The 24097-nt window shown below is 37.8% G+C and overlaps 1 protein-coding gene across 2 annotated transcripts in view; it reads right to left on the minus strand.

The window, feature by feature from the left end:
* LOC109689008 (intraflagellar transport protein 88 homolog) overlaps positions 1-24097 on the minus strand; it is a 111035-nt gene that overhangs the window by 22436 nt on the left and 64502 nt on the right. For both annotated transcript variants that reach the window (XM_074043722.1, XM_020167658.2), the window contains exons 21-23: positions 13793-13845; positions 11782-11847; positions 2921-3027 (exon numbers count right to left, since the gene is read on the minus strand). In XM_074043722.1, the coding sequence (XP_073899823.1) occupies positions 2921-3027; positions 11782-11847; positions 13793-13845 (226 nt within the window). The remainder of the gene's footprint in view (positions 1-2920; positions 3028-11781; positions 11848-13792; positions 13846-24097) is intronic.

Here is a 24097-nt window from a genome sequence, read left to right on the forward strand (position 1 = left end):
CGTCAGAAGCAAAACTTGGGTAAGAAAACATCAAGAAAATGTTTCCTTCATGTATAATGGACAATGAATGCAAGATATTGAGAAAACTCATATGCAAATAGGACAATTTGAAAAAAAGGTAGAAAAAGAAAAGAGCCACTGAGCATGGAGTGAGTCTAGAGAAACCAAATAGATTTCAAGGAAATAAAAGAAATAGACTAAATCTTTATTTTAGTATTGTGTGAATGTGGACAATAATTTTAACTCTAAAGAAAAACTCAGATACACCAAAGTTGGAGTGGAAAACATTAAGGAAAAGCTGAATGAGATACCCAAGTGATACAGGGTTTTATTCAGATTACAATGAGGGACAAAATATTACCCAAAGAGGTGCTGTGTAAGTATGGGGAGGTGTTAATTTGTTAAGAGAAGATAACATTGGACAATTTAAATGAGTCAATAGTAACTTATGAGTTTACTTACCTTTTTTATTACCATAAATTATTTGTACAAATAGGTTTCATTGGGATACTTCCACACATGCACATGATGTACCTTCATCAAAGTTATTGCCTTTACACCCATTCCCCTTCCTCACTCCCCCTTTCTTAAAACAATTTCTATAGGCTTTAAAATTCTATCTAAAGTAGTCTGAAATAAAGTCATTACGGAATTATTTTAGTGAATATAACATAAATAATTTGTAGAAAAATAGTATTTCTAAAATTCCTGGGAGTCCCTGACAAATGGTTTGTACCTGGGAGTTTATTTATTTATTCACTCATTTATTCACACATTCATTCATTCATTCGTTGTGGTGGTGGGGAAAAATACAGGGTCTAGCCCATGCTAGGCAACTGCTCTACCACCTAGTCCTTTCCTCAGGGTTTTAAATATTCTTCTTCACATACAGTTGACACTATCAACTTCTATGACTTGATTTTATTTATTTTCATGAAAATATTGAAAAAAAAGGTTTGCTGAGCACAGATTTAAGTCCCTTTTGAAGAAACTGTTATTTTCACCATAAAAAGGAAGTTTTATTTTTTCAAAGTGCAGATGAATATGAAAAGGCTTTAGGTCTATGAGAGAAAGAGACAAAATCTAACTAATAAGTATATAGATATTTTGATGGAAGAGGAATTGAGAGTACAGCAGTAGCTGGAAAATGAAAAGTAGTTCCAAAGACATTAATCTATCCATTTAAATATAGTATGATTCATTAGTCCTCACAAATATTAGTCCAAAATAGTCAGATAAAAAAAGGTGAACAAATACAGAGAAATTGTACTAAAATGAGAAAATAAGAGGAGGGAAAACGGTAAAGGGAGAGAGGGCATGAATGTACAGTCACAAATCCTATAAAGACTAAAATGAGAGAACAGTATCTCTAAGGATTGAACTAAAATAAATAGCTAAGAATGCAAGAATTAAATTAACGGTAAGCTATACAATATTATGAAAAGTAATTCTAAGTCTAGTTAAAGGAGGATGTTTTAGATTTTACTCCTCAATGTTTGCTAAAGATCCCTTGTGAACCTTTTCCAAGAAAGTTCTCAGGGAGTGACAGGTTACTTATTGTTTAAAAGGGCTCCATGCCGGAAGTCTACGAGTTACAAGAAGCTTGTAGTCTGATCCACACTCGCAGAAGCCTGTGTTCATTGTTCAGTGTAAACTAATTTAAACTACTGATGCTCGAATTTGTGAACATGGGAAAATAACTTTCCATATGTATCCGTGGTTCTATATTAGGGAACTTATGTAATAATGAATTGAGAAAAAAAGACATTCTTGGTTTGAAATACATATTTTTTGAATCTTATGAATGAAGCACAGTTAATTGGGATTATAGTAATTATGATTGTTTGAACTTCTATTTACCACCAGTTTACGTTTTACAAAACTTTCACAGTTATCTAATTTCATTAGCATTTGGTACCTCAGGTTAGACTGGCCGTTATCACAGGCTCTGTGTATCCTAACTTTGCATTGTAATACCAACTTGGAATTTTTTTTACAGAACTTTTAGAGTAAAACAATTTGCTCATAACCTTTTCACAAGTGGGTATTTTTCAAAAAGAATTATCTGGTCACATGTTAAAAGCAAAGACAAGATAACTAACCATATTTTGAAAGCAAATATGGAATTTAGATCTTCTCTATAGCCAAGATAATTGTGTTTTTGAAAGTTGTTCACTATATTTTTATGATATGATATGATATGAGAAGAAAGTTGATTCCTCAGTTTTCTCCCTTCCTTCTTTCCTTTTTTTTTTTTTTTTTTTGCAATACTGGAGACTGAACTCAGGCAATCACTCTACTATTCAGCTACATCTCCAGCCTCAGAGTTTTATTTCTCATATAGCACTATCAGCTTCAAGATCGTATTTTCTATTAAATGCGAATATTAAAAACTGTATTAAAAATTTAAATATTCTAGGTTCATACTTGAGGGAGATGAGTCTTTTAAGGAAGTAAAAATAAGAGCATTGCTGTTCTCCATACTGCATGAATTACAGACATGTCCTCAATGTTTCCAGGTGTGCCAATGTTATTCCTCAAGCCGTGCTCAGCTATACAAGGAAACAGCTTAAAGATAAAAATACTATTGCTGTAGACCAGTAATCTCCTCCCCTGGTAAATGGGACTCTCCAATTAAAGTCAAGTCTTCAAATTAACCTGCAAGTGATTTCATGTTATAATAGTCTGTTAGCAGCCAGACATTAAAGACTACAGAAGCTACTGCATTAACTATTAGAACCCTACTGCTGTTAGAATTTTGCCCTTAAACTAGAATTTTAGTATTCTTCCTATTATGCCAGAGCAGAATAAAAAGTCTATTCTGCTTTCTGACAGAAGCTCCAAACATTACACATTTGAGCTACAGCAGGCTGACATTTTGAAAATTAACAGACAGCAGTTTTCGGTGCATATACGATACCTGTTCCCTTATTTCTTTCATTTTTTCCAGCCTCTTGAGTTTTGTGGCATATTCTTGAACTTCTTTTAATCCCATATCTGTGCAGAGACGAACTAAGAAACGCAGACCTAAATTGTGAACAATACATTTAGGAAAGAATGTGTGCATAGTAGTGAAAGTCCAATTAATCACAAAGCTCAGTCTTTTGGGACAGAGGTGGGAATGCTTATAAATAGTGTTTCTTTTTCTCTTAAAGAGTCCTTACACTTCACACTCTTTGGATCTGGGGAACTGACTTCTTTGGAGGGGTTTAACAGACCCTTTCTGCTTGTCCTGTCCTCGTGCTGGCACACCCCACCAGCGAAGGTGAACAGGCACTTGGAGCACTTGCTAATGTGCTGGTGGAGGGTCATCAGCACACATGGGACACTGTAAGGAGGCTAGGCTAACATGTAAACAGCCTCTACATGCCACCAAGAAGAAAACCACCAATAAGCGCTTTTCACTCTCATTAGTTCAGTTTTCCCCTTTTTTGGAGGCACTGGGGTTTGAACATCCCCACCTGAATTCATTCTTTTCATAAATATTCACATCACATGCAAAGCACTGGGAATGTAAAAATGCATTTTGTAGGAAGACTTGAAGGTAACAGTAAATATACACAAAATAATTACAAGAAAGGGTGGAAAGGAATGCCTATGAATTGCCACCCAGAAGAGGAACTACAATATTCCACACCATTGCCTCTGCTTAAATGTTCTTCTCACCTGTTCCCATACTTCCACTCCTGAATTTGTTGGGGGAGGGACTAGGATTTGAACTCAGGGCTTCATGCTTACAAAGCAGGTGCTCTACCACTTGAGCCACACCTGCAGTCTATTTTATTCTGGTTGTTTTGGAGAAGAGGTCTCATGACCTATTCTCCTGGCTGGCCTCAAACAGTGGTCCTTCCTATCTCAGATTCCCAAGTAGCTGGGATTACAGGCGTGAGCCCTGGGCGCCCAGCTTACCCTTCTATTTCTTTAGTTCATCATTTCATTGCATGAAACAACAAAATAGCCCCCTTTATCACCCAATGACAGTTTTGCTTGCTATAGGTCTTCTAAGAACTGTATTATTATATATGCAAAATTCTGGAATTTGCCTTTTAAGATTGTGTTTATAAAATTACCAACCATCAAAAAATAAGCAGTGAGTGCCAAAATCCACAATGATTTTGTTTCTACATTATTGAGATGGCCTCTGCCTTTTAAAGTCTCAGGTACTTCAAAATATTTTTATTATCTCATTTAAAAATAGATTCCCTCAAAAAAAGAGCAATGCTTTGTAGAGAATTTGTAAAACATTTAAAGGCACAAAGAATAAATTAAAGTTAGGTATTATTAACCATTCCTCCTCCTCCCAGAGATAAAAGCAAACACTTCTGATATTTCTTTCTATACTTTTCTCAGTTACCAAGAGAGTAATCACAGGTTAAGTTGAAAAAAAAAAAGTAACTTCAAATGCCAGCAAAACATCCCATAATATACCATAATTTTTCATTCTGCTAAACATTAAAGTTGTTTCCAAATATTTGTGTGCCTCTTTCCTTGGGGTAAACTACTAAATGGAAGATTCGCTGGATCCAGACTCAAACACTTCATAAATCTGCTCTTCACAGAACTTGTGCTAACTCCACTCCCAATGGAAATTTAGGAGAATTCTTGCTTCTTATTTCCCATAAGAATAGAACACTGCTTGGTATCAAGGACTTTCTTTCCCTTTCTTTCTTTCTGACACAGGGTCTCACTATGCTGCCCAGGCTGTTTCTCCAACTCATGAGCTTAAGTGATTCTCCTGCCTCATATTCTAGGGTAGCTAGAGGACTACAGTTACCCTACCACAGCTACCTACCACATTCAGCTTAAATGACACTTCTCAACACCCTCATAAATTAGGAAGAATGTAGCATATTTCTCATTTCTTTCCTTACCAAAACTGCCACTTAAATTATGCTTCATAATAATGTTTAGCTACATGTTAAATTAATTTCCTCTCTCACTGATCAGTCATAAAATCTCTATAGTTTAAGACAGCGTTTCAGTGAACTTCAAAGATATCTAGGAATATCTTTCCGCTGTACTTATATGCAGAGGTCAAAACTGTTTGTCACTGGTATTTAGTGTTTGATGTTTACTGTTGCTGATAGCTTGTATGATTTGTCTTTTTTTGAAGATAATTTTTTTCCTGTTCTAGATTATTTTCTTCTACTCTGTCTTTGACTTTTGCTTTGCCACTGATCTGGTTTATCCTTTCGTAACATATATAATTCTGAGATTGTCTTCTCTCTCGTCTTCTTTATCTATCAAACTCGCGTTTTCTTTAAACTTTGTTCTTTTCTCCAGGAAAACTTCCCAATTTTCCAATTACTAATTTGATTTCCTGCTCTTTACTGTTTTCAGATAGATTTTAATTCTGCTTCACATTTTTAGTTTCCCTATAACCTTTTCATATGTGTTATGCTCTTACAACCCCCCTCTTTTTTTTCTCTCTCTTTTTACCTTGGTCTGTGACTTTTTTCCTCTGAAATCAGTAGAAATGACCTCTTGAATGATTCAGAATCTTATAGAAGGGGTCAAACATCATCTATATACATTTTATTTTGGTTCCTATAATTTGTTTGACCTTTCCTTTTTTTTCTTTCTTTTCTTTTTTTTTTTTTAGTACTGGGGTTTAAACTCAGGGTCTTGTGCTTACTAGGCAGGGCCTCCAGTCCTCCTATTATAATTTTTAATGCTTCTCTTTATCTGAGCAATAAAAATTATTCCATAGTTCCTTGTTAAGTGGCATTCTTTCCATGGATCCATGCTAGCTTTTTCTCCCCCTTCCTTGGGCTGAAATGAGAAGAGGTCTATCCAGACTTTGTAGTTGCCAAGAGAGAAGAGCGTTGTTCACCCTTGGTCTTATTCTTGGTCTACAAGCATGTGATACAATGTTCTCCTGCTTTCAGTAGACTGACTCTTAAATATTCTCGTCTGAGAAGAGTCCTAGCACTTTACAAAAATTAACCACCGTGACCTGGTTTAATTCCAATCCCACAAAACTCCTTTTCTATCACTGGCATATTTTCAATTTTTCCTTTCCGCTGACCATTCTCCTTTGCCAACAGAAGTGTTCACCCTGTTCCACCTTTGAAGACAGGCTTCCCTGACCTCTGCTACATTCTGAACCTTCATCCTCCCTCTTCTTTCCTTGAACTGCAAATTCCACAAGAGCAGCCAGTTCTTCACCCTCTCATTGCACACCCAGTGTGACTCCACTTCCACCTCTACTGCTTCTTCACTGACCTTTAAAGTTCTTAACATTTTACAGATTTTTACAGTGCTGGGGAAGGAACCCAGGGCCTTGCATGCGTTAAGCAAGCGCTCTACTACTGAGCTTTATCCCCGGCCCACTTTTACAGTTTCTAACTTCATGAACAATCATGACTCTCTTGAAATCTTCCTCTTATCGTCCTGACTTCCCTTTTGTCTCTTCACTGTTTCCTCTACTCCATTTAATGGTCAGTGTGTGCTAGGGTCCACTCGTTTCTCCCTTACCTTACACTCTCTGCCCCTGGAATGTGTCAGGCTTTTGTCAGTCCCAACAGGCTTTGTGTTGATAATTTAAAGCTAGTCTTTAACTCCAGGCCCACATTTCTCTTGAGCTTCCCACATTCTTCTCTAAGCGAAAGTGGAAGACTGACACCCAAGGCACCAGAGAGAGCCCTTCCCCATACTGACAACACCATGTCCCTAATCCTCTGCATGAAAGTCCCTGGCTTTCTTTTTCATCTCCTTTTGCAGTGAATCATTTGGACTCTGCCCCATTTTGCCTAGATTTCTGCTACACAATTGTGGAGGGATTAGGAACCCAATTTTTCCACACACACGCTCAGTCATCCCTCGTGCTCTCAGCCCTCTTTGGCACATCTCCCTCTCTTGATGGCTCTAATCCTGAGGTTTTCTGGGGATTCTTCTTGTTTGGTGTTGCTTTTTTTGTGGGGGGGGGGTTGAGGGAGGGAGATAGGTCTCTCACTACATAGCCCAGGAGGCCTTGAACTTTCGATGTAGCCCAGGATGGCCTTGTACTTCAGATTCCACTGTCTCCACCTCCTGAGTGCTGGGACCACAGGCATGGGCCACCATGCCTGGCTGCTTTGCTTCTTGGTGACTTCTCCATTTCCTACCTCCCAGTGTAGTTTTTGTCTCATCTGCTAAGCAGATAACTTTCTCAAATTTTCCAAAATTTATTTATGCCTTTGTCCTTGCAGATTTATAATTTTTAGAAAATGTCGTTTTGTGCACAGAAAACACATGTTCCATCTGCTAAACTTTTCAAAATAGATGACATTTTGAAATAGACTCTGCATTTCTCTGTCTCCTTTTTCTTCCGAATGCTGCTCTTCTTCCTGGAATGCCTGACTCTGCCTTCTCTACCTGGCAAAGCGTCTATACCCCCCTCCCAGGCCATTTCCAATCTCACTTCCTCTGTGAAACCTAATTGTGGAATCATCCTCTAATCCTGGCGGAGTCAGAGCGCTATGTTTCCACAGACTTTGGACATTTTTCAATTATTTCACTTATTATACTGTATAAGTTAGTCAGCAAGTCCTACGGGGCAGATACCAACACTTAACATCAACTGTTGTATCTCCCACCCACAAGAAACAGTTGATAAAAGTTTTAGGGAAACAAATGAATAAAGAAGTAGCAAAGTCATAAAGTTAACCCTTAACTTGTTCAAAAATGTTACTTGGAATACATATTATAACTGAAGAAAACAAACGTGTGTTAAACATATTGAAATGCATTTATATGGAAATGACTCCCAACTTTTAAATGCCCAACTAAGACATCCACCTGGGTAGCTAATAAGTAGCTCATACGTTACACATCCAGAAGAAGCCTGACTTTTCCCTTTCAAGCTTGCTCCTTCCCCAGGCTTTCCTCTTCTTTGTGAATAGTAGATCCATCCTTCCAGCTACCCATACTTGGATCTATGGAGCCATTCTTGACACCCTTCTCTCATCTCACATCCAAATGACGACAACTTCTGTCACCAATGACTTCCAAATATATTTGGAATCTGACCACCTTTCACTACCTCCACTGCTATTACTGAGTTCAAGTAATGTGACCTTCCTCTCTCTCCCTACCTTCTTTCCCGTCCTTTATGTGTATATGTCTGTGTGTTACTGGTTATTGAATTCAGGACCTCAAACATGCGTGGCAAGTGGCAAGTGTTCTACCACTTGAGCCATGTCCCCAGCCATCCCCCACCCCACCTTTTTTTTTGCAGTACTAGGGTTTGAACTCAGGGCCTATACCTTGAGCCACTCCACCAACCCTTTTCTGTAATGGGTTGTTTTGAGATAGGGTCTCGAAAAGTATTTGCCCGGCGTGGCTTAGAACCTTGATCCTCCTGAGTAGCTGATTTTTAAACTTTTTTTTTTTGGAGGTACTAGGGTTTGAACACATGGCCTTACACTTGAGCCACTCTGCCAGCCTTTTTTTGTGTTGGATAGTTTCAAGATAAGGTCTTGTAAACTATTTGCCTAGGCGGTCCTCAAATCTTGATCCTCCTGATCTCTGCCTCCCAAGCAACTAGGATTACAGGTGCAAGTCCCCAGTGTCTGGCAATTTACTTTGCTTTTGAGAGAGGGTCTTTCTAACTTCGCCCAGCTGTGACCTCCTGCCTCTCTATCTTCCAAGTAGCTAGGATTGCAGGTGTGTATCAACACATCCACTTAATACTGTGATTTCTCATATAGATACCACCCACCCCCATTTATTCTCCAGACGGTACATGACTTGGACCTCAGATGGCAGAACCTTAAGTTAATCCTATTCTAGTGATGCTCTGAAACCATGTCGAGTTGTATTACTCTTACATTTACATCTCCCTAAAAACATGTCCTCCAGCCCTGATGTAAGAACTGTGCTAGGAATGATGGGTCCTACTGCCCACGTCCTCTGACTTGGCCCCCACCATCAGACATAGTGCAACCATGCATCCTCCCCACCTTCACAGCTTGCTTCCTTCTATTCTTTCAGATCCCTGCTCAAGTGCTACTAGTTGGAAAGGCCTCCCTGACACCCTGTCTAAATAAGAAGGTGATTTATATTTTCTAAAAATAACACACAACTGACTCTCTTGTATACCTCTCCTCAGAAGAGTGACTTGAGCGAATTCAATGTAAAATTTAACAAGTTGTTTTAGGTCCATATCCTCTGAAATGTAGGATATCATATGTAAGATGGTAGAGGTGGAAATTTTTTGGTGAGGAATGTATTTTTAAAGGAAGATTTCCTGTTGAGTTCACCTGAAAACCACTCTGCTCAAAACGAGACATGCCATGGTGTAAATGATTTTCTTTCTTTCAAAAATTTTTTTTGTGTGGCTAAAGTTAAGGTAGTCTATCAATTATATTTGTTTTGAAATTATATAGGCCAAAGACAGCGTGGACACTCCTTGTGGCATACACAATCACCCACTTCAGTTTTAGAGTGACTTTTAAAACTTTCCATGAAGGGAAATGCTTGGCCTTGATGGCTTGCTACAGAGGTGCTGTAGCAGGTGCTACAATGGTGCTACAGCAGTGGTTTTCATCCCTTCAGGTGTCATTTGGCCAAGTCTGGAGACTTCAGTTTTGCCTAACTGGGATGGGACTGCTACTAGCATCTTGTGGACAAGGCTTGGGAATGCTGCTAAGCACATATTCTGCTGGACAGCTGCCCACAACCTTGGGATGTCCGGCCCCAAGTGTCAGCTGGCTGCTGCTGCTCTGTTTTAATTGCATCTCTGTTTCTACAGCACCCGTTCCCCAATGTGACCGAGTTTAAGAATCACATAGAAAGCTTTAGAAAAAGAAACAGGGAAAAATAGATGCCTAGATCTATTGGAAACCTAAACAAGAATCTGAAGTAGGGCTAGAAATCTGTATTTGAAACTTCTGCAAGTTAGTGGGCACTGGTGGCTCATACCGGTAATCCTAGCTACTTGGGAGGTTGAGAATGGGAGGGTCACAGTTCTTGGGTAGCCCGAGCTGACAGTTCGTGAGACCCCATCTATAAAATAACCAGAGCAAAACAGACTGATGTGGCTCAAGTGGTAGAGTGCCTGCTATACAACCATTAAAGCCCTGAGTTCAAACCTCAGTCCCACTAAAACAAAACAAAGCAAAAAGTTCTGTAAATTACTGCCACAAGGCCAGAGTATTGGCTGGCACTTGGAAACTGCACTGAGAGTTAAGGAAGCTACTGCTAATCAGCATTGGAGAGACCTTGACCCTGCCTCTCTACTAAAGATCACAGCTCAGTGATCTGATATGGAGCTTTTATCAGAAGCAAAACTGAAAAATACATAACAAAGGAACATGCAGTGGATTTAGCTAATCCCCAGATCAGCTGGGCCATCAGAAAACTTGGCTCCGAAGGTTTGTGTTTTAGTAAACTGTAATGTCTTGCATTCTGTTTACTGTCATTGGAAGACACAATTTAGAAGTCTTTTCAGGGCTGGTGCAGTGGCTCATGCCTGTAATTCCAGCTACTTAGAGGCACAGATAGGACTAGGATTGCTGAATGAGGCCGGCATAGGCAAAAATGTAAGACCCTATCTGAAAAATAGCTAAAGCACAGGCTGGAGGTACGGCTCAAGCAGTAGAGCACCTGCCTAGCAAGTGTGAAGCTTGGAGTTCAAATTGCTGTCTCTCAAAAAGAAATGAACAAATTAACCCAAAACAACAACAAAACCAAAAAAATAAAAAAGCAAAACAGGCTGAGGCATGGCTCAAGTGAGAGAGTGCTTGCCTAGCAAGTGCAAGGCCCTAAGTTCAACCCTACCTCCCAACCAAAAAAACAGTCTTTTCCAACATGTTATTCTGCTTGCTGTAGGGATATTATTAAAGCATCTAATTAAAAGTAACTTTCAATTACTGATTCTGCTACATCAGTGTCTCAACATGAAACAACTAAGAATTAGAAATTTTGTTCTTATGAAAGCAGGCTAGAGATTTGCTTTTTATTTCTTCACAAGAGTTATAGTTTATACTCTCTCTTCAACAAAATTAGAGCTAAGGGCAAAATAGTTTCTGCTGGGTATTAAGGGGGTGGGGGCAGGGGGCGGAGTGGGTGGTAAGGGAGGGGGTGGGGGCAGAGGGGGGGAGAAATGACCCAAGCATTGTATGCATATATGAGTAAAAAAAAGAAATTAAAAAAAAAAGAGTTATAGTTTAGTAGAATATGCTGACAATGAATGAGGTTATTTTATATTTTTTTCATCCTGATTTTGTTACTGCTGTAATACTTCATAGTATCACTGTAAACTGCATCAAACCATTATGCAACAAGAGAGAAAGTTTATATTCAATAACGTTAATATATATATTAATATATATCTTTTCAGTCCAGTAACATATCATGGTAACATTTTAAAATTAAGTAACACTAAAAGAGATCATTTGCTATCAGTACTAGTAAGATTATTGGTGTTCTGTTTTCATAAACTTTTTTTAGCCTCTAAAGGTTATTTACTAAAATGGACAGTTAAAAATGCCTTTTTGTAAAATAGCATTGTTTATGAACTTTGAAGAATCAATAATAAGCCAAAATTAATTCTTAAAAAATTTCTAAAATTTTTAAAATATAAACTTGTTTACTAGAACTTGGTATTATTTTTAAACCTACCAACAATTAAATTCTCTTGAAATGTGTATTTCTGACCCTCTAAAAACATTTAAACATGGGTGCCACAAACAGAAGTTGTGTTTGTCCATGCAATGACTATAGAAAATGTAATTATGTATTAGAACATAAAATGCCATATCCTGTGCTTTCACAGTTATAAAATGTAATGTCACTTACATTCAACATTTTCCGGAAATTTTCTGTGAATATCTTTATAAGTGTCTAAAGCTTTTTGGTAGTTACCTATAAGGAAAAAATAGAAAAGTACAATACAGTAATAAGTTATAGAAACTAGTATGATTTAGAAAAATATTAATTTTAATCCAAAATACTAGCACACTCCAATGGGTTAGTAGAAAGTTTTATATTTGCCAGAAACAAATATTCATGATGCTTAATATAACTTATGGATGAAAATGAACAGATAAAATAAATTTGAGAATGGGTTAGAGCAGAAGTGAATGGACAATGGCTGAAATTTAGTTTTACTTCTTGAAATATCTTAGGGGCTAACACTAAGACCCAGTCAGGACTGAGGGTGTGCTTAGTGCTAGAGGGCTCACCCAGCATGTTGAGGCCCTGCGTCCAATACACAGCTCCACATATAAACAACCCAAAAACCAGTTCAATTTTCTCAAAAGGATGATTTCAGATGAACTGGTAAATTTAAAAATTATTTAAGTTATAAACTAACAGTAACTTAATGTCATCCTTTTAGTAGGAAAAGATGAAAATATGCTTTTTAATCTTTTGTTTGTTTGGGTAGAACTGGGATTAGAACTCAAGGCTTTTGCACTTGCTAGGCAAGCATTCTACCACTTGAGGCACACCCCTATAGCTTTTTTAAACTTTAAAAACTTTACCAGAAGCAAATTTTTGTGTGTTTGTTTACAGTGCTAGGGATCAAGCACGGGGCCTTGCACATGCAAGGCAAAGCTCACCACTAAGCCATATCCACAGCCAACAATTTGTTTTATAATTTGCTTCATGTATCAGCAAAAACAGAAAAAATGGGTTTAGGTCAAGATCTTTGTTAAGACCTTGCAAACAAGTTGTGAATTTCTCTGAACATCATGGTATAAGAGGGTCGGATATTCTAACCTTCAGAGTTGTTGTGATACCTAATTGAAATAGGGATAGGAAGCACCTGGCTCTCAATAAATGCTACTTGCTTCTTCTAATTCTCACTTAAATGATACAAGCAGACTGTCTTAAAATCAATCGGAACATGCATACGTGTGTGCACACTTTACATGCTGACCAAAATAAACCTAGGCAGTTCACTGATAGAAAGGAAATGTATATAGCACAATCAAGTTGTATCTCCAGTAGGAGTTACAGTAACATTAAAGACCAATCCCTTAAATTGTTTGAGGACTACACTAAGTGTGTATAAAATATCTTGGCGGGTATTATGGAGGCCCGCAATTGAGACACTGTCGACGCTTTCACAATTTGTGATTCTCTTGACTTGAAGACTGTCTTTCCTGGGTCATTCTGTGCTCTGCAAAATGCACTTGACATTTGCTAACACTGACCACCTACCTAAATCTCTGATATTTTAAGTATATCATTTACATCACAGTTAGCCTTAAAAGTACTGGTATTTCTGTCCTTCAGGACAGGAGCAGTCACTATGGGCGGCAGAACAGAAAACTATGGACCTAGTGATCTGTCGTATAAATAATATTCAGTCCCACTTGCCCACTTCTGAGCTTTTCAGCCTTTTCAGGTGTGAGAGAGTGCTGTAAAGTTGTGTGAGCACAGAGAACATTCAGAATCACTTGAGTAGACAATGGAAGTATAAATTAATATAACATTTTTTCTGTGGTTAATCATAAAATTGATACCATGTTAACTTGGTAAAATAATCCTTTTTTAATAGAAGTATTTAAATTACATGATTAATACCCTCTTTGTGAGGGCTGGCTCAGTGGGTGAAGGGGGTGTAGCTCAGTGGCAGAGCACTTGCTCTTGGGTTCAATCCCCAGCACTACCCCTTCAAAAATTTACTTAGTCAGTATGACATTTTTCTGTATGTAGTAATTATTTTGTTTTCTTATAATGCTTCAATTATGGTTAGTGTTTTAACAAATAAATATGCAACTGAAACACATTTATATTCATAATTACATAAAAAAGAAAAGAAGCAAGATAACAGAAGAATGAACAAAATCAAAACATTTACCACTTCTTCTAAAACAACTTGCTACCATCAGCTGCCATTTCACTCGTGTGGGTCTATGAAAGAAATAAATTAGTTGAAATCAGAGATGAAACAAAAATAACCTGTGATGCTGAAACACTTTCTTAAAGTTTTATGCCTGTAGGACCCTTCAATTACTTTTTGACCTTTTGTTAGATCATTATTACCTGTCATAGTAATATTAGGATATTTAAATTTCAGAGGCCTGCACAGTTCATCTGATCCATGCTTTCGTTTAGATAGTTTCTGTGAATAACTTAACCTGTGTGGTTAAAAGCTACTCACTGTGTACTGCTTTAAACATGATCATATTCCTTGCCATTACCTTTAATAATAATATTTAGGCCTGCAATTTAGTATCTAATGGACAGAGAGTGAAAAAGAATTCCATTTATCCTCCTTACCCACCCCCCAACAACAGACAAAATTCTTTTTTAGAAATAAATAACCATAACCAGGATTTCTAAATGCTATTATTAATAATACCTAAGAATAGTACAGTTAGAAGAAACAACAGCCTAGGAAACCACTCAATACTCCTCTCACTTTTTTTAATTTCCCTTCTACTTACATGATGGCTTTAAGGACAGCCTCAGTTCCCACCCAATCGGATGGCAAACCTACCAGAGCTCAGGAACCAGACCGATCTGGATTTAATCTCAGCACTGCTATGTGGGCAAGTTATTTGCCTTCACACCCTCTGCCTACACACACACCCACTGTGATCTAAATAAAACGCCGATTGAACCACATTACTGCCCTCCTTAAAATCTGTCACCTCCTCCACCCATGTTGAGTCCAAGATTCTAACTGAGTTTATCTACTTTCTAGTCCTCTGCCTCTCCACTCCTCACCAGTCCTGGTCTAACACTGCAAGTCCAGCAGGAGAATGGACTGTTCTGCCAGACGCCTCATCTGCTGGTCCCAACACCCCTCTGCCTGAGGCTTGCTTCTCCAGCCAGGCTGCACCTGACTTCTGTACACTCCCCTCTCAGCACTGCATGTTCGTACAGTATCATTTATTTGTGTTTCTGAATACTAACATTATCCTCCTTCCTCTACAAATAGATCCTGACTTCTAACCCTATTTGCCCTGTTTTTGAACTTTACATGAATGAAATTACATAGTATGGATCCATTTTTAAACAGCTGAATTATTGAAGTATAATTTACATACCACAAAATTTACCCAATTAAAGTATATAACACAGTAGTTTTTATGTGCATATTACCTGATTTTTTAAATTACTAGAGCACTTGCTTAGCAAGTGTGAGAGCTTGAGTTCAAACCCCAGTACTGCCAACCAAAATATTGTAATAAAATATATACAATATACCATTTTGTAGTTTAATCATGTTTAGGCATACAGTTCAGTAGAATTAATTACATTCACAGTGTTGTTCAGGACTAGTGGAGTGGCTCAAGTGGTAGAGTACCACCCTAACAAACGTGAGGCCCTGACTTCAAACCCCAATACTGCAAAACAGAAAAACCACAGTATTGTTCAACCATCAAGTATTGTCTGCAAGAACATTTTTGTTACCAAACAGATATCCTGCAACCATTAAGCAGCAGCAACTCCTCATTTGCTTCCCCAAATCGCTGGTAATTTCCTTTTGACTTTGTCTTGTCTATGATTTTGCCCATTTTAGACCCTGCATAGGAATGAAATCATAGCACTTGTGGTTTCGTGTCCACTTGCTTCACTTGGCATGCTGTTTTTAAGGTCCTTCCACGTTGCAGCACGTGTCAGAGCTCCTGTTACAGCAGAACATTCCATCACATGTACTCGCACTGATGGACATTTGAGTCATTTCTACCCGTGGGCTCCTGTGAATGAGTCCACTGTGAAGCATCTACCTGAGTCTCTGCTTGCTTTGCTCCTTTGGATATATTCCCATGAATAAAAATGCTGGATCATATGTTAATTCTAAGGTCAACTTTTTGAGCAACTGCCAAACTTTCCCATAAAACACTATTTTATGTTCCCACTAGCAGTGTACAAAGATCCTAGTTTTTCCACATTTTCCCCAACACTTGTTATTTTCCTTTCCCCCCGCCCCCCAGAGTTTTACACTGCCTATTTTAATTTTTGAGACAGGATCTCCTATGTAGCTCAAGCTGGCCTCAAACTTGAGATTCTCCTGACTCAGTTTCCTCGATTCTGGGATAAAAGGCATGTGCCATCACACCAACTTTCTTTCTTTCTTCCTTTTTCTTTTCTTTTTTTCCTTCCTCCCTTCTTTTGATAATATGATCCTAAAAGTGGCATCTCATTGTGTTGTTGATTTAAATTTCTCAAATGACTAATGATGGTGAGCATCTTTTCATATGCTTATTGGCCAATCATATACCTTCTTTGGAGAAATATTTCAGATTATGTTTTTTGGTGGTCCTGGGATTTGAACTCAGGACCTCATGTCTGCTAGGCAAGCACTCTACCACTTGAGTCGTGCCTCTGCCCTGAGAAATGTTTATTTGAAATCTTTGCTAATTTTAAACTTTTTTTTAAGTTATTGAGCTGTAGGATTCCTTATATATTTTGGATATTGACACCCTATCAGGTGTATGATTTCTAATATTTTTCCTACTTTGTGAATTGTTTTCACTCTTGCTTCCTTCTATGAGCAGAAGGTATTTTGTTCGTTTGCTTGGTTTTTGTCTGTTTGTTTGTTTTCAGGATTCAATACATAGTTCAAACTGAGCAGAAATTTTTAAGTTTGATGAAGTTTATCTATTTCTTGTGCTTTTTATGACATTTCCAAAATCTATTTGCCAAATCCAACGTCATGAACAATTTCCACCAAGGTTTTCTTGTAGGAGTTTTACAGGTTTGGGTCTTACATCTAGGTCTTTAATCCATTTTGAGTTAATTTTTATATATGGTGTAAAGCAAGACTTCAACTTGTTTACTTTTCTTTTCTTTTTTTTTTTTTTGAGGCAGCATCTTTTTACATAGCCCAGGCTGGCCTCAATCTTGGCAATCTTCCTGCCCCAGCCTTCTGAGTGCTGCGAGTACAGGCATGTACCACCATGCCCAGCTGCCAACTTATTCTTTTGCACATGTATATCTGGTTTTCTAAACACTTTCTCCACTGAATGGTTTTGACATCTTTGTTGAAAATCAGTTTATGGGCTTGGGTTCTAGATTTTGTTCTGTTCATCCATCTGTCTAGCCTTCTGCCAGTACCACACTATTTTGATTACTGTAGCATGGAGGCAAATTTGGGAATCAGGAAGGAGTCATCCAACTTTGTCCCTTTTCAAATTACTTTCACTATTCAGGGTCCCTGGAGATTCCATATAATTATTCAGGTGAATTTTCTACTTCTGAAAAAATACTATTGAGTGCTAGGTGTGTGGCACCAGTAGAGCACATGCCTAGCATGCATAAGGCCCTGGGATAAAAGCTTCAGTACTGCCAAGAAAAAAAATTACTATTGGAATTTTGATAGAGATTGCGTTAAACCTCAGATCACTTTGAGCAGATCTATCATCTTAACAATATTAAGACTTTCAATTCATGTCCATATCTTTCCATTTATATCTTTTTAAATTTCATTCAAGAATGTTTTATAATTTTCAGTGCATACACCTTTCACTTCTATGGTTAAAATTGCTAGTTATTTTATTCTTTTTGATGCTATTGTAAGTGGTTTGTTTGTATGTTTGTTTTTTTTGAGGTACTGTGGGCTTGAACTCAGGACCTATAACTTAAACCATTCCATCAACCCTTTTTTGTGAAGGACTTTTTTGAGACAGGGTCACCCAAACTGTTTGCCCAGGCTGGCTTTGAACCACAATCCTGATCTCTGCCTCCTGACTAGCTAGGATTACAGGCATGGGCCACTAGTGCCTGCCTAAGTGGAATTGTTTTTCAACTTCTCATTTCTCCTCTGGATTATCCACTGAGATACAAGGGATTTTTCTGTGGTGATTTTATATCCTGTAACTCATTTATCAGATTTATTTTTTGTGGATTCCTTAGGGATCTCTGCATAGAATATAATATCTGTGCTCAGAAATAATTTTTCTTCATCCTTCCCAATTGTAGATGCCTTTTTAACCTTTCCAACTTATAATGAGTTTGTTGGGATGTTACACATTGCCTTTGGTTTGGCTGGAATTCTCCTTCATTCTCAGAGGGTAATTTTGCTAGATATAGAGTTCTTGATGGATAGGTTTTCTGTTTGTTTGTTTGTTTTTCTTCTATTTTTAAATTTCAGGGTGGATTCCAAGATGGTGGCTAGAGGGAAGAAGTAGAAAGCGTGCCTCCTGTAGTGAAATCTTGGAGAGATGCTGGATACACACCTTGTGGCAAAACCACAGAGAAGAAGCAAAACTTTGACCCCTCCACACCTCCAGCCTGCGCAGAGCATCTCCACTTCACGTTAAACGGAAAAACAAGGAGGGCTCGTGGGCTGCCAGTCACCTGCGCCCAGACGACTTGGGAAGACGCGGACAAGGTGAGCTAAGCACCCAGAGACAACCCTGGGCCAGATCAGCATAGCCCCCTGGACAGACCGACCTCCACCCGGGGAAAAAAGAGAAACTGAGTAATAAGCAATAAGAACAATAAAGACATGTTGCAAAGAGGGTGGGGCACACTGAGCACCGAAGAAGGGGCGAGGGGAATCCTTCCCAGAACTGTAAATAAACAAGCCGGGCCTGGCTGGAGAGGCTCTGGTGGGAGCGGGGGTGCGCGCCCAGCAACCAGGAGTGGGAAAGCTTGTGAGAGTGGTGGAGGGAGGAAAACTCCACAGGAGAGGGGGGAAGACCCACTTCCCACATGAGCTGTAAACAAACACATAGGCCTGAGAAAGTGGGTGCAGTATCACCTCTCCCAGTGTGCTTGGAAAGGGGAAAGCTTGTAGCAGTGGCTCGCGCACAGGAAAACTCTGAGTAAACAAAGCCTGTGGGGCCAGGTGAGTGTTAAGCTCACCCCAGAGATCTGTATAAATAACGCCTCCAGCAACAGCAGGCTGACATCAGCGGGCAGGCAAGACTCACACGCAGATAGCCATTCACAGACCTGTCTCCAGACTCTATTTTTAATCTCTCCCTACCTTTGATGAGAAAACAACTGAACTACACCTGCATGCTGAAACACTTACTGAAACTGTATTGCATTTCAACGTGGGACACTTTGGGTTTTTTTTTTTTCAGTTTTGTTTTACTTAATGCATCCCCATTGATGGGACAACTACAGAACAACATCTGAGGCACCATCTCCAGGATTGGTGGCTGATGAGATGGACACCAAAATTATTAAGACTGAAACTTCATTGCATTTGAACTTGGAGGGTTTTTTTTATTTTCTATTTTTCATTTTGTTTTATTTTATTTCATACATATATATATATATATATATACACACACATATATATATTCTTTCATTTACTTATTTTTTATTTTTATTCTTATCTTTATTCTTCTTATTTTTTATTTTCAATCCTCTGTCTCTCTAATGCCTGTTCAGCTTACGGTTGATTAGTACACTGTCTCTCCCTGTTTATATCTTTGAAACTTTTTTTGTTTGTTTCTTTGTTTTGTTTTTTTTCATTCTACTGGATTATTTGTTTTTCCCTTTTCCTTTAACATCTTTGCTTTCCATTTCCTCTCACCCTTCCATTCTAAATACCACTAGTGCATTATTATAAGACAGAAAGTACATAATTGCACACAGTACAGGGACAGTAACAACACCAAGGGCAATGATGGGAAGACAGAAAAAACAGGGAAACCAGTTTCCCCACAGCAAAAAAATTAGTACAGGAACCAGAGGGAAATGAAGAAAACATATACTCAGATCTGGACTCCAACAAAATGAAGATAAACTATGCCAAAGAACTCAATGAAGCCCACAAAAATAATTAAAAGAAGACATACTACAGGTACCCAATGAGAATTTTATAGAAATGATACTGGATATGGTCAACCAAAATGTACAGGAGACACTCAAGAAATTCCAAGACAACAAAAATGGAGAATTTGAAAAAGCAAAAGAAGAAATAAAGGAAACCATAGAAGCTTTGTATAAACACCAAAGTGAAACAGAGAACACGATTAATAAAGAGATAAATGAACTCAGTACAAAAATAGACAACATTAAAGAGGAAACAACCCAGGATATGGAAAATCTCAGAAAAAGAATGAAACAGAACTGCATATCAAAACAGAAGGTCAATCCAGCAGAACAGAACAAACAGAAGATAGAATCTCAGAACATGAAGATGAAATAGTAATTAAAGGAAAAACCAAAGAACTATTAATGAAACAACTCAAGACCTGTGAAAAGAAAATGCAAGAACTCACTGACTCCATCAAAACACCAAACTTGAGAATCAGGGGCATCGAACAAGGAGAAGACGTGCAAGCAAAGGGAATGCGTAATATATTCAACAAAAAAATAACAGAAAATTTCCCAAATCTAGAGAAAGATATTCCCATACAGATGCAAGAGGCCTCCAGGACACCAAACACACCAGATCAAAATAGAACTACCCCAAATATCATCATTCAAACAACATGTTCAAAAACTCGGCAAAGAATATTGAGGGCTGTAAGAGAGAAAAAACAAATAACATATGAAGGTAAACGCATCAAAATCACAGCAGACTTCTCAACAGAAACGTTAAAAGCAAGAAGAGCTTGGGGTGAGATCTTCCAGGCACTGAATGAAAGTAACTTCAACCCCAGGATACTCTACCGAGCAAAACTACCATTCAAAATAGATGGAGCAATAAAAGTCTTCCATGATAAGCAGAAACTAAAACAATATGTGACCACAAAGCCAACACTACAAAAGATTCTTCAAGGGATTCTGCACACAGAAAGTGAAACTCAACTTAACCATGAAAAGACAGGCAGCACCAAACCACAGGAAGAGAAAAAGCAAAAAAGGAGAGAGTAACCTCAACTTAGGTACACACAATCAAACCTTCAAACAACTAAGACAACTAAATGACAGGAATCACCACATACCTATCAGCACTAACATTTAATGTTAATGGACTTAATTCACTCATCAAAAGGTACCGTTTGATGAAATGGATTAAAAAGGAAGATCCAACAATTTGTTGCTTACAGGACACCCATCTCACTGACAGAAATAAACATAGGCTTAGGATGAAAGGCTGGAAGAAGATTTACCAAGCCAATGCCCCCGAAAACAGGCAGGAGTAGCAATACTTATCTCTGACAAAGTAGACTTCAAACCTACATTGATCAAACGAGATAAAGAAGGACATTCCATACTAATAAAAGGGGAAATAGACCAAAAGGAAATAATAATTATCAACCTATATGCACCCAATGTCAATGCACCCAATTTCATCAAACATACGCTGGAAGACCTAAAAGCATATATTAACTCCAACACAGTGGTTGTGGGAGACTTTAACACCCCATTATCATTAACAGATAGGTCATCCAAACAAAAAATCAATAAAGAAATCCAAGATCTAAAATATACAATAGATCAAATGGACCTACTTGATGTCTACAGAACATTTCATCCAACAACTACACAATATACATTCTTCTCAGCAGCCCATGGAACCTTCTCCTAAATAGATCATATCCTAGGGCACAAACCAAGTCTCAGAAAATATAAGAAAATAGAAATTATACTGTGCATACTCTCTGGTCAAATGCAGTAATTAGAACTCAACAACAAAAGTAGAGACAAAAAACATGCAAACAGCTGGAAACTAAATAACTATTACTTAATGAACAATGGATCATTGATGAAATAAAAGAGGAAATTAAAAACTTCCTGGAAGTCAATGAAAATGAAAATACAACCTACCGGAACCTCTGGGACACAGCAAAGGCAGTCCTGAGAGGAAAGTTTATAGCCATGAGTGCATATATTAAAAAGACTGAAAGATCCCAAATCAATTACCTAATGATACATCTCAAACTCCTAGAAAAACAAGAACAAGCAAATCCCAAAACAAATAGGAGAGAAATAATAAAAATAAGAGCTGAAATCAACAAAATAGAAACCAAGAAATCCATACAGAGAATTAATGAAACAAAAAGTTGGTTCTTTGAAATAATAAACAAGATTGATAGACCCTGGCAAACCAGAATAAAACGAGGAAAGAAAAACCCAAATTAGTAGAATCAGGAATGCAAAAGGGGAGATAACAACAAACACCATGGAAGTCCAGGAAATCATCAGAGACAACTTTGAGAACCTATACTCAAATAAATTTGAAAATCTTAAAGAAATGGACAGATTTCTAGATACATATAATCATCCAAAACTGAACCAAGAGGAAATTAATCACCCTGAATAGATCTATAACACAAAATGAAATTTAAGCAGCAATCAAGAGTCTCCCCAAAAAGAAAAGTCCAGGATCTGATGGATTCTCTGCTGAATGCTATCAGACCTTTAAAGAAGAACTGATACCAACCCTCCTTAAACTGTTCCACGAAATAGAAAGGGAAGGAAAACTGCCAAACACATTTTATGAAGCCAGTATTACACTTATCCCAAAACCAGGCAAAGACACCACCAAAAAGGAGAACTATAGGCCAATCTCCTTAATGAACATTGACGCAAAAATCCTCAACAAAATAATGGCAAACAGAATTCAACAACACATCAAAAAGATTATTCACCACAACCAAGTAGGGTTCATCCCAGGGATGCAGAGGTGGTTCAACATATGAAAATCAATAAACGTAATAAACCACATTAACAGAAGCAAAGACAAAAACCAGTTGATCATCTCAATAGATGCAGAAAAAGCCTTTGATAAGATCCAACATCATTTCATGATAAAAGCTCTAAGAAAACTAGGAATAGAAGGAAAGTACCTCAATATTATAAAAGCTATATATGACAAACCTACAGCCAGCATTATACTTAATGGAGAAAAACTGAAACCATTCCCTCTAAAATCAGGAACCAGACAAGGATGCCCACTATCTCCACTCCTATTCAACATAGTACTGGAATTCCTAGCCAGAGCAATTAGGCAAGAAGAAGGAATAAAAGAAATTCAAATAGGTAAAGAAACTGTCAAAATATCCCTATTTGCAGACGACATGATCCTATACCTTAAAGACCCAAAAAACTCTACTCAGAAGCTTCTAGACATCATCAATAGCTATAACAGGGTAGCAGGATATAAAATCAACATAGAAAAACCATTAGCATTTCTATACACCAACAATAAGCAAACTGAAAAAGAATGTATGAAAACAATTCCATTTACAATAGCCTCAAAAAAAAATCAAATACCTAGGTGTAAACCTAACAAAAGATGTGAAATACCTCTACAAGGAAAACTATACACTTCTGAAGAAAGAGACTGAGGAAGACTATAGAAAGTGGAGAGATCTCCCATGCTCATGGATTGGTAGAATCAACATAGTAAAAATGTCGATACTCCCAAAAGTAATCTACATGTTTAATGCAATTCCCATCAAAATTCCAATGACATTCATTAAAGAGATTGAAAAATCTACTGTTAAATTTATATGGAAACACAAGAGGCCATGAATAGCCAAGGCAATACTCAGTCAAAAGAACAATGCTGGAGGTATCACAATACCTGACTTCAAACTATATTACAAAGCAATAACAATAAAAACAGCATGGTACTGGCACAAAAACAGACATGAAGACCAGTGGAACAGAATAGAGGACCCAGATAGGAAGCCACACAACTATAACCAACTTGTCTTTGACAAAGGAGCTAAAAATATATGTTGGAGAAATAGCAGCCTCTTCAACAAAAACTGCTGGGAAAACTGGTTAGCAGTCTGCAAAAAACTGAAACTAGATCCATGTATATCACCCTATACCAATATTGACTCAAAATGGATCAAGGATCTTAATATCAGACCCCAAACTCTTAAGTTGATACAGGAAAGAGTAGGAAATACTCTGGAGTTAGTAGGTATAGGTAAGAACTTTCTCAATGAAACCCCAGCAGCACAGCAACTAAGAGATAGCGTAGATAAATGGGACCTCATAAAGCTAAAAAGCTTCTGTTCATCAAAAGAAATGGTCTCTAAACTGAAGAGAACACCCACAGAGTGGGAGAAAATATTTGCCAGTTATACATCAGACAAAGGACTGATAACCAGAATATATAGGGAACTTAAAAAACTAAATTCTCCCAAAACTAATGAACCAATAAAGAAATGGGCAAGTGAACTAAACAGAACTTTCTCAAAAGAAGAAATTCAAATGGCCAAAAAACACATGAAAATATGCTCACCATCTCTAGCCATAAAGGAAATGCAAATTAAAACCACACTAA

This window comes from Castor canadensis, chromosome 10 (assembly GCF_047511655.1).
Source record: "Castor canadensis chromosome 10, mCasCan1.hap1v2, whole genome shotgun sequence".
NCBI classification, from domain to species: Eukaryota; Metazoa; Chordata; class Mammalia; order Rodentia; family Castoridae; genus Castor; species Castor canadensis.